At 39.5% G+C, this 25,396-nt stretch overlaps 1 protein-coding gene across 1 annotated transcript; it reads right to left on the minus strand.

Annotated features, from left to right (window-relative positions):
* Positions 1 to 3,969: 3,969 nt before the first annotated feature.
* On the minus strand, positions 3,970 to 17,594 carry si:dkey-117m1.4 (uncharacterized). The gene is made up of 8 exons (XM_056271785.1): positions 17,470 to 17,594; positions 17,083 to 17,158; positions 15,195 to 15,381; positions 14,893 to 14,961; positions 10,246 to 11,192; positions 8,189 to 9,012; positions 7,920 to 8,099; positions 3,970 to 4,745 (listed from the first exon to the last, which is right to left on the minus strand). Exons 1-8 carry the CDS (start codon positions 17,498 to 17,500, stop codon positions 4,450 to 4,452), a joined length of 2,610 nt encoding a protein of 869 aa, XP_056127760.1. The 5' UTR covers positions 17,501 to 17,594; the 3' UTR covers positions 3,970 to 4,449.
* Between the last annotated feature and the right edge of the window lie 7,802 nt (positions 17,595 to 25,396).

Raw genomic sequence — 25,396 nt, forward strand, 5'->3', positions numbered from 1 at the left:
ACATCAATAGGGAGTGAGGAGAACAGAATAGTATGTTACAGTGTGGTCTGTTTATTATTGTAAATTTGTTAACACTTTAGATTACATTAATTGAACATTTTATCACTTTTTATCTTGTTTATATTTATTATTAGATGATTTGTATCCATTTCTCACCAATAATTTGCCAGTAGACGATGTGGCTGTCGAGTAAAACAGTGTCAAGTAGGTGAAAGAAGATCTTCTTGTACCACTTGGTAGACTTGGTTGCTACTATGGATACATGGATACTTCCCCACCCACTCCTCTCGGTACCTGCAGCCTGCAGAGACGTTTTTGCTTTTTAGCAGCGTGTTGGGGTCAACGAAACGTATGAATGAAAATGAGCTTATCAATGCATATTTAAATTCGCGCCTACGGTATCTTTGTAGAACTTGGAAAAAAAGAAACAAAAAAGAAGCTGCAGCCAATGAGCAGCCGGCGGGGGCTGGCTTAAGGAGTTCAACCTCCACGGACAGTTTTTAACAAGTTCAACCTCCACGGACAGTTTTTAAAGTTTTATCAGACAATAACTACTCAAGATTGTGCTTTAGTATAATTTTCAGGACAATTAGGGCCAGATTCGGGATTCGGGCCAACAGCTTCGATTTCAGGACTGTCCCGAATTTTTTCGGGACGTCGTCTGGTCACCAGTAATTCCGAAGTGATGTTTTTTTATCACCCCCATTAGGAGAACTGACACTAAAAATGTGTACATTTCAAGGATATTTGTTGGAACCCATTTAACAAGTTTTCCTTTAATTTCCCTTTTTTGCAAGTCAGAGGCATAGCGGTTTGTTTCCTCCACAATTTCTCTTATGACATCTTCTGTGAGGAACAATTTAAAACAATTGACCTCACTGGGGGATTCTGGTGGATTTTGCACACCACACAGCTGGTTGTCAAAATTGCCTGGGCCAGGAGGATTAAAAAGGTTGGTTGCCTTCGATGACAATGAGTTTACCTCGTCTGCCTCATTTGACATGGGTAAAACATGGACTGGTGTTGTCTCTTCACCTTCGATGTTGTCAAGAGCTTCAAGGTTTGGGGGAAGGTCCTTCATCGCTGTCACTCTCTGCCTCGCTGTCAAAAATCTCCTCATCAAAATAAAATAAAAAATCCACAATTTACTCATTTGTCATTTGTCTTTTATATACATTTTCTGTCATTTTCTCTGAAGAAGTTAAAAACTGGTGAATTTGATTAAAGTTGTGTCTCAAATTAGAACAAAGGTGAGTGTGAGGTATCGGTGACGTCAGCTCTACATCACTCATTTATGTAGGGTAGGCCTACATCACTTGTCAGCGGGGAAAAAAGACTTGCAATGCATGACATGTTAAAATCTTTTTTTTTTTTTTATACCTAATATTTACAAACTTGTTAACTACATCATTAAATATATGCAAGGGAACTCCTAATATGGTTTTAATACTTGAAAAAAAAAGATCATGTTAATTGATCGGTAAGTTATCACCACAGGGCTATGGGCGCCGCCATTATTTGATGGAGTCGGACTCAGAGCCTGCTGGATTTACAAAATGCAAGATCATCCATGTCTCCCGAAATATGACAGTAAGTGGGTGTCAAACTGGGAGCAGAACAGAGTAAGCTTTAGAGTTATCTACACGATGTGTGTTTGACTCGAATAAAATAATACATAGGCTAATGTGTAAAATGTTATCTTGCTGTTATAGATATTAGTGTGCAATAACAAACTATTTAGTTTTTACTAGTATTTTTGTTATTGTGTAATGGAAATTAAAGTGTATTACTATTATTAAACATTAAAATACACTGAACAGTTGTTGTGATAAATGAAAATCGCTGAGCGTGCCCGTCGCTGGCTCAGTGCCAGTCAAAGGCAAAGCACGAAAGCGGATTTGAAATTTTGAATTTAGCAGTTGATCACGTGACTCACTGAACGTTCTAATCGTGTGATCGTACGCTCCAGGGACCAGCCAACCAGCCAAGACTGATCACACCTGGATCACACGCGTCATGTTAAAAAGAGACTTCAAAAACTGAATACTATTATGACTGTTCTGCTGATGTTTTAGTGCCCTCTAGTGGATGTTTAAAAAATCATATGGTGATTCATTAGACAAACTATATATTGTGATACCTAAAATTACATATGTAACGTGTTGCATCAGTGGTTACTGGAGTAAAATAAATGGGAAATAGTGTTTATTAACCGGGTATAATTTTTTTTAAATTAATTTCATTATGATCCAAATGTTATGTTTATGGTTTTACAGAAGAACTCTGTATAACATGCTGAGATTAAAGTTTTGTCTTGAAGTTTAAAGACAGTCTTGAAATGCTTCATATAAGAGAGCAGTTGCTGGAGAATAAAAGCAGTCCCAGTGGCAAAATTGCCATTATTATTTAGCTGTTTGTGTGGTTTAATTTATCTTTCAGTGCAAAATGCATTAATAATCCATAAAAGAAAACAAATACAGTTTTTCATGTTCTTACTGTTTTTAAATTGACCTTCGGAGCGCTGATTCAACAGTGAAAATGAAATTGGTAAGCTAATAATAAATCCACTCTGTCTTTTTTTTTTTTTTTTTAAAGATCTACAAGAGACAGCAGGGACTTGATTTACAACAAAATGTAATGCAAACAAATCTTTTTTGACTGATTTGAAGCAAAACAAATAACTGCGCCACTCACTGTCTAATTAAACCTTTTAGCAGAGAGCAGAGTGCAATGACACTGTAAGAAAATAAGAAAATCAATAAGAAAAAAATTACTTGCGCTTACAAAAACAATTGAAAAATTTTAATGTAATAAAAGACGAAATAAACAACAATGGCAAATTATATTCGATTGTTTAAAATTAATGTAGCACAAATCACTACATTGAAATATGTGTCTTTGGACTGAATTGTGAGGATTTTTCTTTCCTGCTCTTGTACATTTTCTTTAAGGGCAGCATAAACAAGACCAAGTCTAAAATTACAAACAAAACATTTTTTTTTATTTCATAGAACTTAGAAAAACACAAAGACAAAACAAAAACAAGCTCGTCTTGCCTACAATGGATTTACATCGTGCTCTTTTTTTCTGCAAATATTTACATTCAGTATGTACATGAAGTGGAAATGAAAAACAATTGCCACAGTAAGATTTAATAGTAATAACAATACCACTATCAACAGCAATGACAATATATATGCGAGTACATACATACATCGCAAAGTCTGAAAGGACAGATAACAAAACAGCGAGATATAGATATAAAAAGTATAAACTGAGGTGTTACGTGTGGTTATGTGTTTCCAATACACAGTTTAAGTTTTGATATGGATTTGATGGATGAATATAAAGCAAACAAGTAGACTCATCTGCTCACCCATTTATGTCCATTTCTAGAATTACATGAGAGATAGATGTTCATTTTTTTCAATGCTGAACAAGCTAATCAATATTTGCATTGAAATATATGGAAAAAAGATATCATGGAATATCCAGAACTATATCTTCAATAACGTTTCAACAGATTTAAATTAATGGAACATTTACCAAAAATAAACCCTCACCCTCATGTTGTTCCATACCAGTATGACTTTCAGTATGACTCTAAAGAATGTTCTGGTCATTTTTGTTCATGCAATTACGATTAATTATGCATAAACATCAAACTGATCTATATGGTATTTTTTTAAATGTAATTGCATTAATTAATTGTAATTGCATAGTAAACAAATCTTCAAAATGTCTCAGTTTGTGTTTTACTGTGGAAGGAATTCCAAAATGGTTCGACAACATGAGCAAATGAGTACAGAACTATCTAGGCCTATCTAAAATCAAATAAGGCAGTCAAATAAGGGAAGTTAAGCTCAATTATGGAATGGGATTTATGAACTGTTTATAACTGATTCAATTAAATTAAAGTTATTTGAATTTACCTTTGTAATTTTAATGAACAAAGATGGTAGACTTGGATGAGAATCTTTTTATCTTCTATTTCTTGAGTATATTCCTTCATTTCATGAATAAATATAGTATCTGCATGTAGCAGAAAAGTTGTCACTGCAAATGTGAATACAATTCATGTTGGACTCCCATAAAGGCACAGGTTGCTCAGTCTGCCTCTTTCTCTGTTTTTGGTGAGACGTAGGCATGGCCAAAGGGAGAGCAAACAAAGCCATTCAGACTTTCAGGTGGTCAAAAATATTAATCTACTTTCAAGCCAGCAACAGAAACTGGTAATGTGCAGACGAAAAACAAAAACAAAAAAAGTGTTCTTTTCATATTTTGGAAAAGTACGCAAGATAGGTGTGCATTTCCATCTGCTTACCAGAGTGGTACCATTTTCCGTTTCAGACACTGGACACAAATCACGCACAACATCACATTAATTAAAGCATTTGTACTGTTTACTGTATAAATATTTTCACTTAGCACCTCCTCACATTCCCTCCCTTATGCATCTGCTGTTATTGGATGACCCTTCCCAGCATCGTGCTGATTCACAGCCCCAGCAGACAGACAGGGCAGACTGTGCTGGCTTTTCTTGAGCAGCTGTATACGGTTGTGGCAGTAGAATTTAACAGCCCTCCAGTCCCGGTGGTTAGTGACCAGCAGGGGGCAGAGCTGCAGGCAGCGCTCACAGTCCGCTTTGGCGGGCACACGCAGCTCCATAATGTTTTGCACCAGGTGTGACTCAACAGCTGCCCGCTCTGCTTCAGACCAAGGCCGCTTTAGCACACCACGTTTCCCTGAGACAGAGAGGAGAATGTATGTTAATCATTATTCCTATGCAAACACTTCACTGAAGCTCTCCCAGGTACACACACACACACACACACACACACGTCAATGAGCCAGCACTGTGCTGAAGGTCTCAGTGCAATATCTGGAGTTTTCCCCGCAAAGATAGTGTCTATTAAGTCATCTAATCTAATTGTGATTTAAATGTCTTACGATAAACACAAACCATCACAATGGTCTTGCTTATATTTGACCAAAGTAGTATTGTTAATTGTATACATGTGTGATATACTGTAAACATCTACATATATGAATTACTTCTGGGAAATTGTATGTCCCATCGTGTCCTTAACATTAGCCGTTTTCTGACCTTTGTCTAATTTGTTTTATCTCTTACTTTTAATCGGTTAAGAAATTTGGAAAGAAACAATTACCAATAAATTGTATTCTAATAATATTTTTTCCTATATTGTCCTTATGACAATTTTATGATTGGTTTATGTATTACAAACACTGTGCATTAAGTCATCATGGATTTTATACAATGTAAAAAAAATATTTATCAACAGAATCAGGCAGAAAATAAATTTGATAGTTTCTATGCTGTAATAAAGGCTTTGTCAATTAGCACTGCATTATTCATATACTTTATTGTTATTAAAATACCTCAAGATGGTTTAAAAAACGCACATAAACTATTTATTGTCACAATGGTGTGTGTTTGTGGTGTGTCGCAATCTGCTTTTTATTCAGCTACATTACGTGACAGTGTTTAGCACTCCATAATGTTCACATCGCCTCATTTTGGATAAATAAAACGTCAGGTCATGCATAGCATAGACTATCTTGTCTCTTTGAATTTAAATCTAGATTTATTCACATTGGCCCATTAAAAACCTCTACATGAACACTTGCCCGAAAAAAGAGCAGGGAACGAACTTACATTTTATTAAAAGTATATTCTAGAATCTAGACCCATTGTCCAACACAATATTTGAAAGCCCCCCTGCCCACATATAGGCTCCGATATTTATGATAATTCTACTGTAATTGTGAAAGTTGCTTGTTTTCAAATTGTATTTATTAACCGAAACTGAGCATACTGATTTATTAAATGACTGGCCGCGAACCAATGCTTTACATGATGATGCATACAGTTTCCCATAAATGTCATATTTGTAGATGTTTACATCACACAAGTACAAACATAACCTGCCATAACCAGGGGCCTGTACCATGATGGTAGTTGGCAAAACCAAAACAATTCAATCAGGCTTTGTTGGTACCATGACGCTGATCATCAACTTTCTCTAGCTATGTTTCCATCCACACGTTTTTATCCGAATTAAGTGATATCGAATGAAAAATGCCTTATGGAAACAGTAAAATTCAATTGAATTTCATGAATATCGACTCAAATGAAATACGTTCGGTCTCATCGGATTTTATCTTGATCGATATACGGCTTATGCGATAAACGCTGAAGGAAATGTTATTTGCCGAATAAATAATGAACTGCGATTAAGTTTTAGGTCATTTTATGGTTGCAACCCGCCACAAAACATAGAAGAAGTAGTTTTAGTTCATTTCTGCCCAGTATTTCCGCTCTGTTTGCGCACACATGGCGGCTGTCAACAAAGACAGATGTAAGTGGACAAACGAGGAGACGAGATACTTTTTGAATTTAATTTACCAGAAAAATATAACGGCTATTTTAGATAACAAAAATCTAAGAAATGCCATCATAGCAATGTGTTGATAGCGTCGTTGTTTTCTTATTATAGCTTCATATGTCGCTATCAGCTGGCACACAAGCACTATTACAACTTGTGCAATATTGATCATTTGTTGGTAGATGGCGCGATCCATTTTGTCTAGCAAAACTTAGTTCGCAAATGTTTGCTTGAATGTTTTGCGATTCAGTGCTAAAATGAATGGAAACACCTTAAAATGTCTCAAATCAATTCGATATATATCAATTTGATCGCAAAACAGCATGTGACGTCATTACGCACAGGGTTTTATTCGCTTTAAAGCCGTTGGATGGAAACACACTTTCACCAGCTTTATTCGCATGAGTTTTTTTTTACCGAACTTCAGATAATTCATTTGACAAGTGGATGGAAACTTGGCTACAGTCAACTCAGGCTTTGGTCCTGAGTTCATGGAGCTCATGCACATAACAGTGTGACATCGATAGCGAACAGCCAATCATATGCCTTGAAACTTCTCACGAGAGAATCAGCAAGATTAATTTCTTCTGCCGAAGATTAAGAGATCGAAGAATATGAAGTACATGAAGCATTTACACATATCAGTGCAAGTGAAAGTTGTGAAATTACTTTATATAGTTGATAATATACAGTATATATCTATTGGGTATACAGAGACTCGAACAAGTAAGCTCGAATGCAGTAATTTATAAAGCTTTATCTACTGATTACAAATCTTATTTATATTATATATTATCTGTATAGATTTATATTCATTTTAACTAAATGCTTAATAAAAATGGTTAAACTAAATTTGCTCATGTGTAATGGATTATGGGTAGGCTATAATAATTATATAAATAATATAAAATAATTATAGTAAATAATCATCTAGATTATTATCTAGCTCTATCCAGACAATTTTGTCTTTAAAAATCACCATACAGTGACCTTTAATTTGGAGCAAGAGAAACTAGGGGAGTGGCTTTAATGTGTCACTTTGCTCACAGCTGATTGGTCCAATTCCAGTTTGAGATCATACACAGAACATAACCTGCTTACTATGGCGACGAACACCGCTAAAAGTTGAGCCACTTTCATGGTGGCTAAAACCCAGGGTTGGCGCAAACCAAACATACCTGGCTAGCCACCTAAACTGGCTTCATGCTATAGGCCCCCAGATATGTCAATATTCTGGTTACAAGGAATCTTGTAAGACACCTGCCATATGCTTACCTTTTTTTTTTTTTTTTTGCTCTCACCTATTCTTAGTTAGTTTAGCTACACTGTACAAAGGTTGCAAAATCTGTGTTTTGATTGTTTTTGTTTTATGTAATTCAATAACCCTGGTTTAACTGCATTGCACATGTAAACATGGATTGCAGTCACAATCATCAGTGTCATCCTCAGGCCCTGGAACTGAGGTGTACAAAGAAGTAGTCACAATGTATGATACACTGTCAGACTCACCAGTCTTGGGCTGTCCTGAGGCCTTTTTGCCGTTCATCTTCTTAGGCCGGGGAGTTTTGCCGTTGCTTGTGGTTTTCTTCATCATAATGGTGGTTGCAGGAGATGGTGCTTCTGGATTCTCTTTACTCTGCTCAACATCTGAATCTTCTGACAGAGAGTCAGCAGAGTTTCCTGACAACACTGAAACGGGTGTGAAAATAATTATGACCGATGTGTCCAAATCTCTTTATTTACACCTGCCATGTGCTTGACACAACAAACTCACTCACCATCTAACTCCAGACAGATGTGATGTAAACTCATTCCTCGGAACAGGACGCCATCTCTCTCTCCACATAGTACCACCCGACCAATCAGACCCATCAGCCCTGGGTCTTGGCCGATGGTTGCACAGCTTTGCGCTACATGATACTCTTTCTGCAAAAAGCTTTCCAATCGCTGTGTGGCAGCCCCGCGGTGCCCTTCCTCCTCGCCCTCACTTAACAACAGGAGCTGCGTAAGTATCGCCACCTGTCTGCGAACTCGTGTCTGCGTCAGTGCCCGTGGGTAACGTGTACCACTGGATCGAGCCAAGCTGCGTAGTAAATCTGTCCCCCGCAGCGGAGTGGCAGGCGAATGATATGGCCGGGCAAACACGTAGGGGTTCTGTGGATCGATTCCCACACCAGCACGAGTCTGCAAAAGCACCTCCAGACAGGCTTCAGAATGTGGCGGGAGGATGAGCGGCTGCACGCGGCCACGTTTCCCTTGGACCCCAACGCGAGGGAGATGGGGGAGGACCATCCGCTCGAATGGTGAGAGTGAGGCCTCGAGTGGGGTTAGAGCTTGTGGGGCACCAGGTGCCATGGGGACGGGGCACTGGGGTGTGATGCGGGCCTGGTACTCGGAGATGGTGAGTTTGGAGACTTCGCATTCACGGCGACGGTTGTAAAGGATGAGAAGGGCCAGGCTGGAGTGACAGAGGAGACGCCAGGCCTCAGCTGACTGTGGCGAGCGGGAGAGAGAGATGAAGGCAGAGTGCTGCAGCCGCCGCAGGTACAACACCAGGGAAGAGAGGGCGGAAAGAAGTGGGAGCATGTGGGGTCGACGTGAACTAAGAAAAGAGAAAAAAACAAAAGTAAGTGCATGAGTTTAGAGAGAATGGATGATAAATTCTAACAGTAAATAATTTGTGTCTACACTGGACACGACAGCGACTGCAGCAAATCCATTTGACCTTTCTGTCAGAAGTGCAGGCATGTGGAGTATGTCAAATGAAACAGGGCATCAGTTTACTGTCAGGGATTTGTCGTGTCGCAACGCATCCAGTGTCGACAGCATCACTGATTATAATGGGTTCTATTGTCTTTTGTCATGTCATTTCACATCACTTGCTTTCGGTGTATACACAGTAGAGGTCTTCTCGGGTCCTACAATCAGTACCCGTCCCGAATCACTTCTTACCCGAACCCGACGTGCATAAATAAATAAAAAAACAACCTGAGACAGACCCGATAAAATTTAGACCCGAGTCCGACTCGACGGCATTTATTTTCGAACCCAACTGGACCCGAACGTAAACGCCATTGCCGTGTGCACAGGCTGCAGCCCCGCAGTCAGTCAAGAAAAATCTGTTGTCCTGCTGACTGATTTGGCCTCTGCTCCATTAATTTAATTCATTGATTTACTTATTATTAATTTACATTTTTGCCTGCCCAACGGATACAAGTTATTTCTGAGTTCAGCTTTCAATTGTGACCAGTGTATTGGAAAAATAAACTTGATAGCTCGATAAAAATTAAATCGATAGCCTTATAAATCATGGATACGCTAGTGTTGTCTGCAACGCTATTTACCTGAACTCCGGCGAAGGGCTTTAAAGCCCTTCTCCTTCTTACTAGAGGGTGTGAGAGATGCCACTTCGATTGACATTGTTCACCGTAATCCATGCAAGATCTCGCAAACAGCGAGTCTAAAATCCATGCGTTGTAACAGTAGGCAAAAATGTTGAGCAACCGTGCGTAAAGTCCTATGCACATAAAAGCGCGGATACAGAGAGAACTTAGAAAAAGTGAGATAACGTTGTCAAAGAATTGCTCTAAATAAAATTTTGTTAAATGCCCAACATAGTTTAAAAGAATTCGGGTTTTCTCGGGGTCCATTCGGAAAAAGCACATTTATTTTAAATTACCAGAGACCCGAGGCCACTAATACTGAACCCGACCCGAGACACTCGGTCTTGGATCTGAACCCACTCAGGTCTCTGGTCGGACTTCGGGTTTTCGGATCCAAGTGGACCCGTGAAGACCTCTAATACATGGTGTAACATCAATTGAAAATGTCTGACCTTGATAGGTCAGTCTTATCCTCCGCTCCGCTTTCTTCTTCTCTCCCTCCATTCTCCTCTCTCGCTTCTTTCGAAGATTCTGACTCCTTCACATGCTCCACAAACACTGAAGTGGGCACCACCTCTTTTGTCTTCACAAAAATGTCTGTCTCCTCATTCTCTTTTTTTATTTTTCGTCCTCCCTTTCTGGGAGGAGTAGCAGAAGTAGGTGGGCTCCTCTTTAACACAGATACTGGAACACCTCCTCCTCTGGGTGGAGTTGTCAGGGCTGGGGTAAGACTTTTGCGAATAGGGCTAGAGAGGGCAGGGCTCCTTCTGACTGGAGACAAAGGAGGAGGTGACTGTGGCGTTTCCACCACTACACCTGGCACAGGAGCTACTTGGAGGCATTGGGAATGTTTGCTCGATGATGGGAGAGATGAGTGTACACATTGAGAGTTACCAGAGGCGCGTGCTTGCTCCAGGGCAGAGCGCACATCAGGCTGGTGGGCATGGTGTTTGTTCAGATGGCGTGGGAGAGATCGGAAGTGACGGCCACAGTAGACACAGCGCTGTTTCTGTGCCATGGTGCTCTGTCCACGACCCACTGACACACTGACACTATTAGAAGGAACTCCTGCAGGTGGTGGGGACTTAAACACAGGTCTGGAACGAGTAGTGGTCTGCAGAGGGGAGGTTGGGATGGAAAGTGGAAATGAGGGAGGATGTCTGGGGGATCGTTGAGGTGCTTTTCTCTTGGCATGTGCAGCAGGAGAGGAGAGGGCTTTGTGCCTCTTGCGGCGGTGTGGTGTTCGCATGTGCATCTCTCCATTGGCATCATCCGAGTCGAGGTCTGAATCACTGGGCTCAGAGTGAGAGAGAGGGGAGGATGAAGGAGAGAGAGACCAGGAAGGTGTGATGTATTCTGACACAGAAAGAGAAAGTGGAATTGGGCAGGACTCTTCCTCCTGAGAGAGAAAAAAGCACATACATTTCAAAGATGTAAAAAGATGTTAAAGAGTAAGTAAAGGCATTGAAATTAGGCGTTTACACCCATTTTACTTCTGAAACATATAAATGACAAACTTATAAGTCTCATGACTGAAAGTGATAACTGTAGGGCAGAACTTAATTTTATCCACCAGGAAATGACTGAACACCACCAGCACTCAGTTTGAAGAGGCTTTTGACTAGGATGAAGTGACCCTCAGGAGGATAGACGAATTCAAATGGTCATCCTTCTTGTCGATTAATTGCTATTATTGTCTTAACCTTCATTAAATTGTCAACTGGCATGTTGTTAATTACATCAGTTTTTTTTAAAGGCAATTAGAAAATTGATGGGTCACGCTGCAGGCCCCCAATCTGCCTGGGCCCATATGCACATGCATAGCTTGCATAGATGCATACCCACACGCCACGCTACTGACTTTACCAATTTTCAAAGTCTGTCGAATATGTAAATCTCCAGGGCTTTCGTGAAAACTACAGATTATACTTCAGCATTTTTGTATCCCTGCCCATGGACAGTTGGCTCAACAGAGGGTTATTAACAGAACAATTCATTTAAGGGTAGAAAATTGTGTCATACTATGCCTACTCTTTAAACTGCATTTTGGTAAAAATGAAACACTATGCCATAGAGGTGTGCAATATATATCGTCTACGATAATATCGTGATTGTTGTTTTAATGATGTGCGGTTTGACATTATCGAGTATCTCCCTCACTTTACAGAAGCACATCTAGAGAGCACATGCATACACTACGTGACGTAGTCTAGTGTGTTAGACTAGTGTGTTTGTGCATTTAGAGTGCACACTTTCACTGCATGATTTAGTCTATTAAAATGCATTTAAAATGCCCTCAATATTCAAGATAAGGGACAAAAAAAATACCTCTGCATGTCATTTATATAATTTAATATAGTTAATCAACCTCACATGAAGAGTTATGAAGACAATATTGCCTGATTTTGCTCTATTTCACCAGCGCAAATAGTTCCAAACAAAGCCACAGGACTGTTTTGCTCTGAGCAACACAAGGCGGTGAATGAATGAATTGTTTGACTGTCTTAAAGGGGTCATATAATGGTACATGCACTTTTACAAGTTGATTGTACTGAAATGTGTGTTGGCAGTGCCTGTACACAACCATCATAAAATGATAAAAATCCATCCAGTGTTTTTGTTTTGATCTCCTTATATGTTTTCCCCTGCCTCAAATCAAGCCGTTCGACCGTGTGACGTCACACGGTCGGAAGCCCCTCCCACGATTGTTGATTGGCAGGAGCGTTTCAACACAGACCCGCCCTCGCTCGTGAGCCAGCTGTCAATCATAGTCCGGGCGGACCGGCGCGGTCATTGTTGATATGCTGGAGCACTGTCTATGAGCAGAATGGCGTCTAAGCGATTGTGGTGTTCTGTTCTTGGGTGCAATAACGAACACAGTCATTTTTAATGTTCCTGAATCCGAACCGCTGAAGACGCAGTGGTTGAGTTTTGTTTTCGAAGGGAATATTCCCCACGAGCAACGTCAATGCTCTCATGTTTGCGCGAATCATTTCACACACCAGACTGCTTTATAAACGAGGGTCAGTATAAAGCTGGATTTGCTAAGAAGCTGCTCATGAAAAAAGGATCGGTACCAGATATTCGTGTTCCTGCTGAATCTCCAGAAGAACGGAAGTGAGTGTAACGTTTTATTAAACTTTATATTAATATATTAATCTTTGCAAATCGCTAGCTGTACGCTTCACAATGAATGCGTCTAAGGTACTCCCACTCCGTCACTCAGGGTACATTACGGCATGTTTTCTATGTATGACGTTCTCAATATAATTCATAATCGCACGTTTATACTGAACAACGCGTTATGGTTAGTGTGTTATTGAGTTACAAACGGTGTACGCACAGAACAGAGAGGCGGAGTGAGTGAAGCTCATTATCATTTAAAGTCATATGCACTGAAACGGCGTGCTGAAAACAGCTGTTTTTGACCAGGTAAAATAAGTCTTTTCTTACAATACTAATGAGAATTTTTAAATAAAGTATATTACAAACTTTTAATTTAGGCCCTAAAGAATCATATTAGCTTGTACAAAAATGGAATTATATGACCCCTTTAATGAGTGAATCATTGAATCCTTCAGTCAAATGCTTCGTTCCTGAATGAATCAGCCATTTGAATGAATCAGTTGAATCTCAATGACTCACTCATTAACAGTGACTTGCTGCCACCTGCTGGCGGTTATAATCTCATTTAAAGTCTCTTCATTTTTTAAATCATTTCAAAATATCAATATTCAAAGTTGTGTTTAAAACGTCAAAATAAAATTATGCATTTGTAACTGCAGGTTAAATGCATTAATGATCCCCCTCTGATCTGCATTAAACAGTCTGTAAATGCATCTAAATGCCACTTCAGATGCAGCTTCTGTTTCATCTGCATTGCAAAGATGAATTTTTTAATCACTGTTTTGATTGGTAACAGCCCTATTGTGTCTTATTATTCTAAATTAATATATTGATTAAATGTAACAATTTGATACAAAAGATGATGCACACATTTAATAAGGTAAAAAAAATATCTTTATAAAGGTAAAAATGCCCTTGAAATGTAAAAATCTATTTAAATTTATTGGAAAATATTATTTCTGTCACTGCTGTGAACTGACCACCACACAGAATATGAAGAATATCAAAATCTTTAGGAGTCAGCTGTCCACGGCAGTCCTAAATCTGCCAAGGTATCAACAGAATAAACACTAAGCAAAATATCGTCTAATTATCGTTATCGATCCCAGAAAATATTGAAATATAATTTTGTGTCAATATCGCACACCCCTACAACGGCAATAGCTTTCTTACCTGTACGTGACAACGTTTTGCTTCGGGGGGTTGGGGTGAACTAACAGAACTTTCAGTTTTCCTGTCCGTTTGGCCTAAAACACTGTGTTCATGGTCATCCACATTGATATGTTGACTACAAACACAGGTTTTTCTCTTCGTATTTACGATTCTTTGCAGCCTTTAGCCACTGCCTACAACACGCTGGATCCTTAACTGGGAACCGAAAGTAACACTCCCACCAAACGTTTAATCTTTGAATTTTTGCAACAGGGAACAATACAAGTCAACACCATTATAACTAAACGTTTGCTAAGAAGTATATTTCCTATTAAAGCAAGGTGGTTTTTAACTCTGGCAAGCATATCCATAACAGACTGGAGGAAGTGGCCTTGGATGGCAACATGCCCAGTGCATTATGGGTGTTGAAGTTTTCCTACCTATTTGGCAAAAGAGAAAACGGAAGCCTTTTTCCCCATTTTCTCTAGTCAGGTAGCACAGATTAAATATATATATATTTTAAATTCACATTTCTACTGTATAGGCAGCCAAGTTTTATTAAAAGCCCATTTTGCCAGTGCCCTTTAAATTGAATTTAAATGAAGTACATACTGGATGGAACTGTAGGAAAATGCTGGAAATGTTAGTATGCAGTGGTGCTTATATTTATGGTCCATTTACACTGATGGCCAGGGGTGTAACAATCATTTCAGGACTGAGGGGGACAGGATCTTCAGCATAAGGCCTGAAAATTACTCTTGCTTGTTAACTGGGTGTGTAGTCTATGATTGTGCATTTGTAAAAACGGAACTTATTTTTACCTTTTTAATGTTGCTCTCGTGGTCCAAACTGCAATCAAAGCTACTAGGAGGCACAGTGCTATGGAAACCCTGAGAGGGGGAGGAAACATCATCACAAAATATTAGAGTGTGGACTATAAAGTCCTACTAACATTCTCACACATACAGTACACATGAATAAATCAGAAACCATGCAAATAAACACATATCACAAACACATCTAAATGATCAAATGTCAACAATTTGCATACAACTAGTATCACTAAGTGTAAAAGGAGCTTAGAGCATTGAGATGAGCTGGCCATTGTCATGGTTACACTTACCACAGCGTTTTCTCCCCACTCCGTCAAACTGTAATCCACAGTTATCTCCTCCCCCTTAGTGATGTCGCGGATCGCTATGACAATCAGTCGCACTTGATTTCCACAGTGCACTTCCCGAATGCGGCAGTTTGGTGGTGGGGGGTACGAGACAGCTCCCCTCAATCCGCTAGAGCCCTCCTCACTCACACTGCATGGGAGAAAACTACATCAGACAGCAATACAACAAAACAAACTGATATAGATAACCACATCACAGCTGGGAAATCTTGCAGTATCCATTCAGTATAATCTTCAGATTTTTTAAAGTAGACATTTATGTGATGAAAGTCGAGTCGACTAGTCGCTGATGATGTCGTTAATGAACAAATAAGCCTGAACCTCGCAGCCCATACGGCTATCCAACATAACAGCTTATTTTTTTATCAGTTCTTTTGTCTTTGGGTCGTTCATACATCCATCTGGATGCTCCCGATCAATTTTGAGCATCCAGATGGTATAATCAAACATATCTTGAGGAGCGCTCTCGGAGTATGCATTTATTTGTAATTAAACTGTTTGACTTCAAAGATTTCTTATCCTGTTGCACCCTTCTATAGGCCATGACCAGCAACTAGTCGACGTCAAGCTTAAAGCGTCATGGCAGAGCATTAAAGTCTGCGCAACCCCTAGTATACATGTGTTGTTTGTTGAGTATCATTCATACATCAGACTGTTATGGCTCATATATGCAATTCAATGAAAATTGAGATATGGTCAAAATAAATGTTCCCCAAAAGCTTGTTGTGTCATATTTGACATTTATATTAACATGGAAAAATCTAAAAAATAAAATAAATAAATAAACATTAAAAACAAATGTATGAATAATCAAGTAAACCCAAGTTGCTTCAGTCCAGTAAATTTTTATCTTATATTTACTTTATAAGAATCATGAAAGATTTCACATCAAAAAAGATTTACTTGTTAAAAAAGTATCAACTATCAATCAGAGGGCAGAAGGCATGAAGCAGATTGTGTACAAAAGGTTTTTCAGTAAAAATTGTCATACATTTTTATAGGCCCTAGTAATTTGCATATTAAATATGATACAACACGCTATTATATTTATAAATAGGCATTATACTTATTGTTTAACAGAATTTTACAAAGAATGTTTACTTTAAGTTATGAGAGAATAAATGTTTTAAAAGTATAGCTAAAAAAAATTGTAATACGCATCGCCAAACAAGCATTCTTTTTTAAACTAATTTATACCCCCAAAGGGGCAACATATCCTGGGCAATACAAACATGAAAATCACACATAATCAAATATATATATTTTTTGTGCTGCACTATGACTAAAGGCAGCAATATACACACACACACCCTTCTCTCTAAACACACACACACACACACACACACACACACACACACACACACACACACACACACACACACACACACACACACACACACACACACACACACACACACACACACACACACACACACACACACACACACACACACACACACACACACACACACACACACACACACACACACCTCTTTAGTTCTCGCTTACACACAAACAAACACACACAAACCTGCCCTCTCTCTCCATCTCTCTGCCTCCAGAACACATACACACACACACACACACACACACACCCGCCCAAAGAAAATAAACACGTTGCAATAAACATACACAACCTGCATTCCAGTAATCCCCCACCTCGATATACACACAACTGCATCTCTCTACCACACAACAAACACAATTACTTGCTATCTCCTCCTAGCACGCACATAGATAGTATACACACATGCAGTCTCTCTAGTCAGACCACACACACACACACACACACACACACCACACACACACACACACACAGTCACTCACTCACCAGAGCTGAGCAGATTGTGTTTCATAGTATGGTCCATCAGCAGCAGGGACTCCGTGTTTGTCCTCACGACCGTCACCTGAAACACACATATAATAGGGTCTCACATAGATATTTACACACTTATACTATCCCTGAAACATACACAAATATAATGTTAAGCTGTATGGTTTACTTGAATGAGTAATGGTACATTCGCACTTACAGTGATTAAATCATTGGAGGTTGACTGGTCACTTTGTTGCTGTTAATTGCTGTCAGTGTGAATACCAATTGACACTAGAGCTTGGCTCCTTATTTCTCGATTCAATTTCTCTCTTTTTTTTTAATCATTTTCTGTTTCCTAACATGTCAATAAAAAAAAAATAAAAAAATAAAAAAACATTTTACCTTTCTCTGGTCCATAGCTGTTCTCTGACATGCTCTCTTCCTCATCCTCTGTGGCGAAGACTCTGTCGCACACCTTCACTGGTGTCCCTTTCCTTTTCCTTCCACAGCCACGTCTACAAAACACACACACACACACACACACACACATCATCATCATCACATTAAACGGACAGCCTGAACAACTTAATCAGCAACAAAACATAAATCACACAGACGAATCAATAACCTGGACACATCAGTGGATCAATGGAAATCACAGCACAAATCCTATTCAGTCTTACTTCTCTAAACCAAAAATGTGGAAGGAAAACATGTTTAATTAAGACTCATATAATGCACCTCTATTTGTTACTAAAAATAGCACCGCCTATACAAATCATCTTTTATACCTGGCTTAACTAAAGGAAGCCCGTCAAGTGATCTGAATCATTATGTGTCAAGCACATCAGAAATATAATATAATGCTCATCTTAGCAAGCACCACTAATTAATCCACTACACATTCACTCTTCTTCAAGAAGAACCAGTTAGGTAGAATCTATATATGTCCATAATAACAGAACTCTGATCTAGAGAAGTTTTACTCGCAAATCAATAATCCATAAAATCTTCAACAGAGGGTAACTGACCACATAAAAGTGTGAGCTGCTGTTAATAGAGCGGTGTATGAAAGCCAAAGATTCGTTTTCCACAGATGCAGCTGTGAATGCTTAATTAGACAAGTGTAGAGATGTGCAGTCTCTTGGTTACAGATGTGTTCAGTGTGTGTGTCGTGCCTGACGTATTCACTGAGCTGTGATAAGACTTAGTCTTGCCGACTGGATATTGATCTGGCCGACCCTCCATCTGGACCCGAGAGCATATGTTTGCGTGTGCTTGTGTGCATGCAGGCAGGCGGATTCATATGTTCATCCCTCGATTCACCATTTCAGGTCAGCTTGATAAAGATAGAGATAATTACAAAGACGATAAAAAAACAAGTCTATGAAACTTAATAATGCATATTTTTTAGTCAGGAACAATGCGTTTAAAAAAACATTTCAAACATTAGCAAAGTAACACTTCGAGTGTCTACAGTGCCTAACACATTATTATTTTGTGGTTGTGTTTTTTATTCATATTAACTTATAATTATTGCATTAGTTGCCAGGTATTTAGTATTTTTAGCATCCAATTTTACCTTTAAAACCATATTCATACTAGTATACCAGTAATGCATTCAATACAATAATTGACTATCTTTTTTTTTTCACTTCAACCTATTATGTGTTGGTTTAAATCAAGAATTTACATGGTTGTACCACCTGATAAATATCAGTTTAAAACTAATTTTACATTGAACAGGCTTCTACTTGGATGCCTGTATTAGCTTTAGCCTATATGCTATCAAGTTCATACATAGAATTTTTAAATACAATAAAGAAGTTTATGATAAGATATTTCAAATATATAAAGTATTATGATAAAAGCATTTTCCTAGTTTTTCATTGGTTGTCCCTGACATGGAAAGTGTACCAACCTACCCATACTTTAAAAGTAGCTATTTTTATCAGTATTTGAGAGAGATCTACAAACCTTTTCACTCTGCCACAAAAGATCAATTGGGCTCCTCTGGATGCTGTATTACCTCTGATAAAATCTCAGAAAATTTGGTTTAGGGTTTCATGACCCTTTAATCTTATTACATAATAAAAGACCTATGTGTTCACTTAAAGGTGCACTGTGTAATTTTTAGCGGCATCTAGTGGTGAGGTTGCGAATTGCAACCAACAGAAGTTACGGTGGCCGACAGGAAAAGATGTCATCGTCTGAGACAGCAGAGAGTAGCCAGTTAAGCAATGAGGTTTCTTTACAAAGATAAATTAAGAAATGAGGTTTACTTAATTATTCAGTAAAATGATGTTATTGCGAATATTATTGTTGTTCATCATTGTGTCAGTGTTTTATTCGCTGACTTTAGCTAGCTTCCTTGCACGAAGAACAACATAATGACGAAACGCGCTTGTCCGTTTAGGGCCACTGTAGAAACACGGTGTCGCAAAATTATCCCCTTATCCAATGTAAGGGGACCCGCGGTGTATGTAGATAGAAATGGCTCATTCTAAGGTAATAAAAACATAATGGTTCATTAAGTAAGGTCTTTAAACACCACTGAAAACAGTTATACTATGATATTGCATTTCTGTCAACATATCCTCCTAAATATTACACAATGCACCTTTAAGCCACCCTGACATTTGACTATATACAAATTTTCAGACAAAAGTTTTTTTTAAACTTTAAGCTCTTTAAAACTTTAAGCTCTTTAAAACTACCATTTTAAACAGTTTTCTTAGTCTGTTCATTTGCGCAAACGATTGCGACATTTTGGGGATTTAAGATACCAAAACATTAAAAAAATATATCTATTATTTGAATGTACTAAAAAAATAATTCAAACTACATTTATTTTATAGAATAATGTGATGAATTTATCAAATTACCTCAAAAGGAAAAAATGCACTTGGACACAGAAATATGCACATGTCATTGCCCAAGTACAGATTATTCAATGGGTTATATAGTCCTGTGTACCTTGGTGTCGATTGTTCAGCAGTCGAAACATTGAAAATGCGCCTTTTCAAAAAATTATACAAATTAAAAATAATATGGGTTGACAATTAATGTGACCTAGAATTTTGAGACAGTACAGCACTGTTAAGACTGTACTTCTACCCCTTACAGTCTTGTTTTCATTTGTGTTAAATTAAATAAGGGGTACATAAGTTCCATTGTGACAGCTCAATAATAAGGTTCAAAAATAAGGATGTGACAGTAGTTCAGATTTGATTTGCATTGTTACATATGCTAGATAATGGTTTTAAGCAACGTGACAAAAACACACACACTTAACACACACCATGACACTTGTAAGTCCATAAAAAACACTGTTTCTAAAAAAAAAAAGGCATATAGCACAAAACATTACTAATTCATCTACAATTTCCAATCCAATTCGAATGAAAGCCACAGCTACACTAGACTTTATGCTCCAATCACTTCTATTCATATGCAGTTTTTTCTGTCTTCTGCTCATCAGTCTGATGAACTCTAAACTGTGGATTTGCATAACAAAAGACATCTGACCAATAGACCAGTGGTTCTCCACCTTTTTGACTCCAAGGTCCCCGTTTGTCTGAGACAATACTCAAAAGCCCTCCTATATAAGCTATGTATCTCTGGTAATTCTATTGTACTAAAACATATTTTTTAGCATTTTAATTAAGATTGTGTCAATATATCTCAATTTAAGACTTATTGGGGGCCCCCCAGGAAGTTTGCTAAGGGCCTCTTGTGAATAATCGACTTAATAGAGGATCTAAAGGTATAGTGAAATTTTGTGGGGGAATTGTCTATGATCAGAAGTATAGAGATGTATAAAGCTCACACAGAAGTGAGTCACTAAAAGTCAAAACTCCAGAGAGCGTAAATGTAAATGTGACTGCATCTTAAACGTCCTCTTGACCTCTTGGCTGAATTTAAAAAAACGAACTGACATTTCAGTCAACAGGCCCAAAACTCTCAACCTAGCCACGGGCCATAGTAACGTACTTACTGTTGAACGCTAACAGACATGCTCATTCACTCACACATTCTCCTTTTATTGTAAACCAGTGGTTTATCATCGGTGCGTTTAAAAGTTGACCGTGAGAACATGGACAAGTTCCACTGAGATCCATTTGAATAACATTCACTGTTTTCTGTGGACATAGCCTACTCTTGTCCAGCATGTCAGTAAATCTGATTACACACACTTGTGTAACTCATTCTCCATGCCAATACACTGCAAAACGGACATGCTTTTAATCCCTCCTCGTTCCACAAGTCAAAATCAGTTTTTCTTTCCTTCATTTGTGTATCTCCACTCTGTTTATCTCTCTTTTTTCCTTTTTCCGCTCTCGTACACACACGAAATCCTATTCCACTCAAAACAACACACAAACCAGACAAATCAGAAATGCACATGTGCAGGCAGAAAGACACACATGTGGACAAGAACACAAACTCACACCTCTCCTCCTCTTTATAAACCCACAAGTGCACACACACAAGCACATTGCACACACACTCCAAACCCCCCAGTCGGACACACATGTATGTGTTCACACACATGCAAACACACCCTACCCTTTAAAAGCCTTCGTACACACACACACACACACACACACACACACACATCCTCTCTTCAGCTGAGCTCACATGCACGCACACACTCACCCCTCCTCCATCTCAAGCTCACATGCACACACACGCACTCACTAACTCTCTCACTCACACACACACACACACACGCACGCACGCACACACACGCGCACACTCATGATCTCTCAAATAACCAAGCTGGAGTCTCATATTCTCTCTCTCTCAGACAAACACACACACACAAAGTCTGCAGCAAACACATTCTCTCCGAAGACGCTCACTCACACACATTTTCACACACTCTATTTTCCTCTGTCTTTCTCTCCCTAACACACGTTTGAATAATGTAAACATACACATGCATGCTCTCAGTCTGAATACATGCACACACTCACGCAATCAACACATACACGTCTTTGTTGAGAACATTCTCTGCCTTATTCAGTCTCACAAACAAATCACACACACAATCTACAGTTTTCCTTCTCAAACATATAACATATCCACCTACACACACTGCGTTCACACACACGCACACAAACCCACACACACACACACACACACACACACACACACACACACACACACACACACACACACACACACACACACACACACACCCTTCCTCTTTCATAAACAAAGTAGATGCATAAACACTCCCTCTCTCCTTTCCACAGTCTGCAACACACACACACACTTTTCATGTTTTATGGAGACTTTCCATACACAATGATTTTTATTCTGTACAAACTGTATATTATATCCCCTAACCTTAAACACAACCCTCACAGAACATATTCTGCATTTTTACATTTTCAAAAAAACATCACTTGTTATGATTGATAAGTCATTTTCCTCAAGGGGTCCAAAAAATGTCCCCACAAGCACAAGGATTTTGGATATTGCCATCTTTGTGGAGACATTTTGTCCCCATAATATAGGGTTTACCAGGCCACACACACACACTTCTGTCTTTCACAGAAAGACAGATGTACAAACATTCACACACTCTCTCTCTCACACACACACACACACACACACGCACCTCTTTAGTTCTCTCACTCACACTCTCTCTCTCTCACACACACACACCCTTCTCTCTAAAACACACACACAGCCCTCTTTAGTTATCTCTCTCTCTCACACACACACAGACACACACACACACACACACCCTTCTCTCTCCAAAACACACACACACACACACACAAACCCGCCCTCTCTCTCTCTCTCTCTCTCTCTCTCTCTCTCTCTGCCTCCAGAGCACAAACACACTCACCCTCCCCTCCACTGTGAGCCACTGGAACACACACACACACACACACACACACACACACACACTCTTTTATCTCTCTCTCTCACACACACACACACACACACACACACACGTCTCTCTGCTTCTAGAGCACACACACACCCTTCCCCTCCTCACTCAACCACTAGAACAAACACACACACACACACACACACACACTGTCTTCTCTCTGTTTCCAAGACACACACTCTCCCTCCCCTTCTCTTTCAGTTTCAACCTGCAAGCATGCGCTCACGCACACACATTTCCTCACCATTTTCCCTGCTCTCTGCCTCTCTCTCTCTCTCTCTCTCTCTCTCTCTCTCTCTCTCTCTCTCTCTCTCTCTCTCTCTCTCTCTCTCTCTTCTCTCTCTCTCTCTCTCTCTCTCTCTCTCTCTCTCTCTCTCTCTCTCTCTCTCTCTCTCTCTCTCTCTACTCTCTCTCTCTCTCTCTCCTCTCTCTCTCTCTCTCTCTCTCTCTCTCTCTCTCTCTCTCTCACACACAACTCCCCTCTTCTGTTCCTCTCTCGTTCTCTCTCTCTTTCACACACACACACACACACACACACACACACACACACACACACACACTCCTCCTCTCTTCTGATCCTCTCGTTCTCTCTCTTTTAGACACACACCACACACACACACACACACACACACACACACACCACACACACACCACACACACACACACACACACACACACACTCCCCTCTTCTGTTCCTCTCTCGTTCTCTCTCTTTCAGGCTCAGACACACACACACACACACACCCCCCCCTCTTCTGTTCCTCTCTCATTCTCTCTCTCTCACACACACACACACCACACACACACACTAGTCTTTGCCTTGCTCACACGCACACACAGCCTCCCTTCTCACTCTCTCTCTCTCTCACACACACACACCCCCCCCTCTTCTGTTCCTCTCTCATTCTCTCTCTCTCACACACACACACACACACACACACACACTAGTCTTTGCCTTGCTCACACGCACACACAGCCTCCCTCTCACTCTCTCTCTCTCACACACACACACACACCCCTCTTCTGTTCCTCTCTCGTTCTCTCTCTCTCTCTCACACACACACACTAGTCTTTGCCTTGCTCACACGCGCGCACACACAGCCTCCCTTCTCACTCTCTCTCTCTCTCTCTCTCATCACACACACACACACACACACACACACCCTCCCCTTCGCTTTTTTCGTCACAGCATACTCTCTATGTCTTTCTCTTAACAGACAGACACATTTTGTCTCACAAATCTGACACTCAAACCACTTATTTTCTCACAATATCAAAGATTACTCACTCATAACATGCAAGCGCACTAATATCGGATTAACGCTACTCTACACACCTAACCAACTGTCCATCACTTCAGATCTCGTTAATATCTCCAGTTGTGCAAAACAGCAATGAGATTAATGGAGACTTTGCTCAAATCTCTTGCTTCTTGAATGTTTTGCCTGAGAAATAGATGTCAGGCATAAAGTTGCTCTTGAACACACTGCAAAAACTACAGCTGATGGTCATCTTGCATGTGCGTTCTGGTCTGCGCAAGAGATAAAACTGTCCACAACAGAAGATGACAGTAGTCAGTATTCCTTATCAAAAAAGGGAACGTGAAATAGAAATGCGAATATACAAACCGTAAACAAAGCAGCACTCGCTTACAATTTGGAATATAAATCATGCTGATCAGTTTTTCTTCACTTAAATTAGGCTACATACGGCCATGTTCTTTTGAAAATATTCGCATATTGGAATGCTCTCGAAAAGATGAAGATGTAGGTATATTTATAAGTGTCTGCTTTGTGTGCCCTCTTGTCTTTGTCCGTTTGCTGCTTGCTTAGTCACTTTTGTTTTTCTTCTCATGCACTGGTTTACAAACTGAACTGCCAATCAGAGTGATTCTTTTCCCGACGGCCCGACGCCAATTCAACATGCTCAATCAGCCGGACTAAAGCCGACGGAAGTCTGACTAAAGCTGACGTGCAGAACACACCTCAAAATCTAGCCCGACCGACGCTCACCGACTGTCCGACGTTGGCCGATGGCCGACCGTCAGCTTGGTGTGTTCCCATATTTAAAAATATTTGGGTTCCACAAAAGAAAGAAAGTCATACAGGTTTGAATCAACATAAGGATGAGTAAATGATGACAGGATTTTCATTTTGGGGTACATTTCCCTTTAATTGGACTACAGTTTGCCTTTGCTTTGTGCACATGCTCCAAATGACAGCGGTTTTATGCAACGAATGCAAAGTTTTTGCATTCCATGTCACTGCTTTTCCATTGTTTGTCTATGTAAACACGTTTTAGATGGACATCTTTGACCGTTGCGCTCACATCTCACGCAGTGTCTTATGCATAACAGCATTCTAAAAACGCAGTGTTTAAAGGGGTCATGAACTGGCTTTTAAATTTTTTTATTGCACATGC

This window comes from Rhinichthys klamathensis, unplaced genomic scaffold, assembly GCF_029890125.1.
Source record: "Rhinichthys klamathensis goyatoka isolate OS25496 unplaced genomic scaffold, OSU_Roscu_1.1 h1tg000325l_1, whole genome shotgun sequence".
Taxonomy (NCBI): Eukaryota; Metazoa; Chordata; class Actinopteri; order Cypriniformes; family Leuciscidae; genus Rhinichthys; species Rhinichthys klamathensis.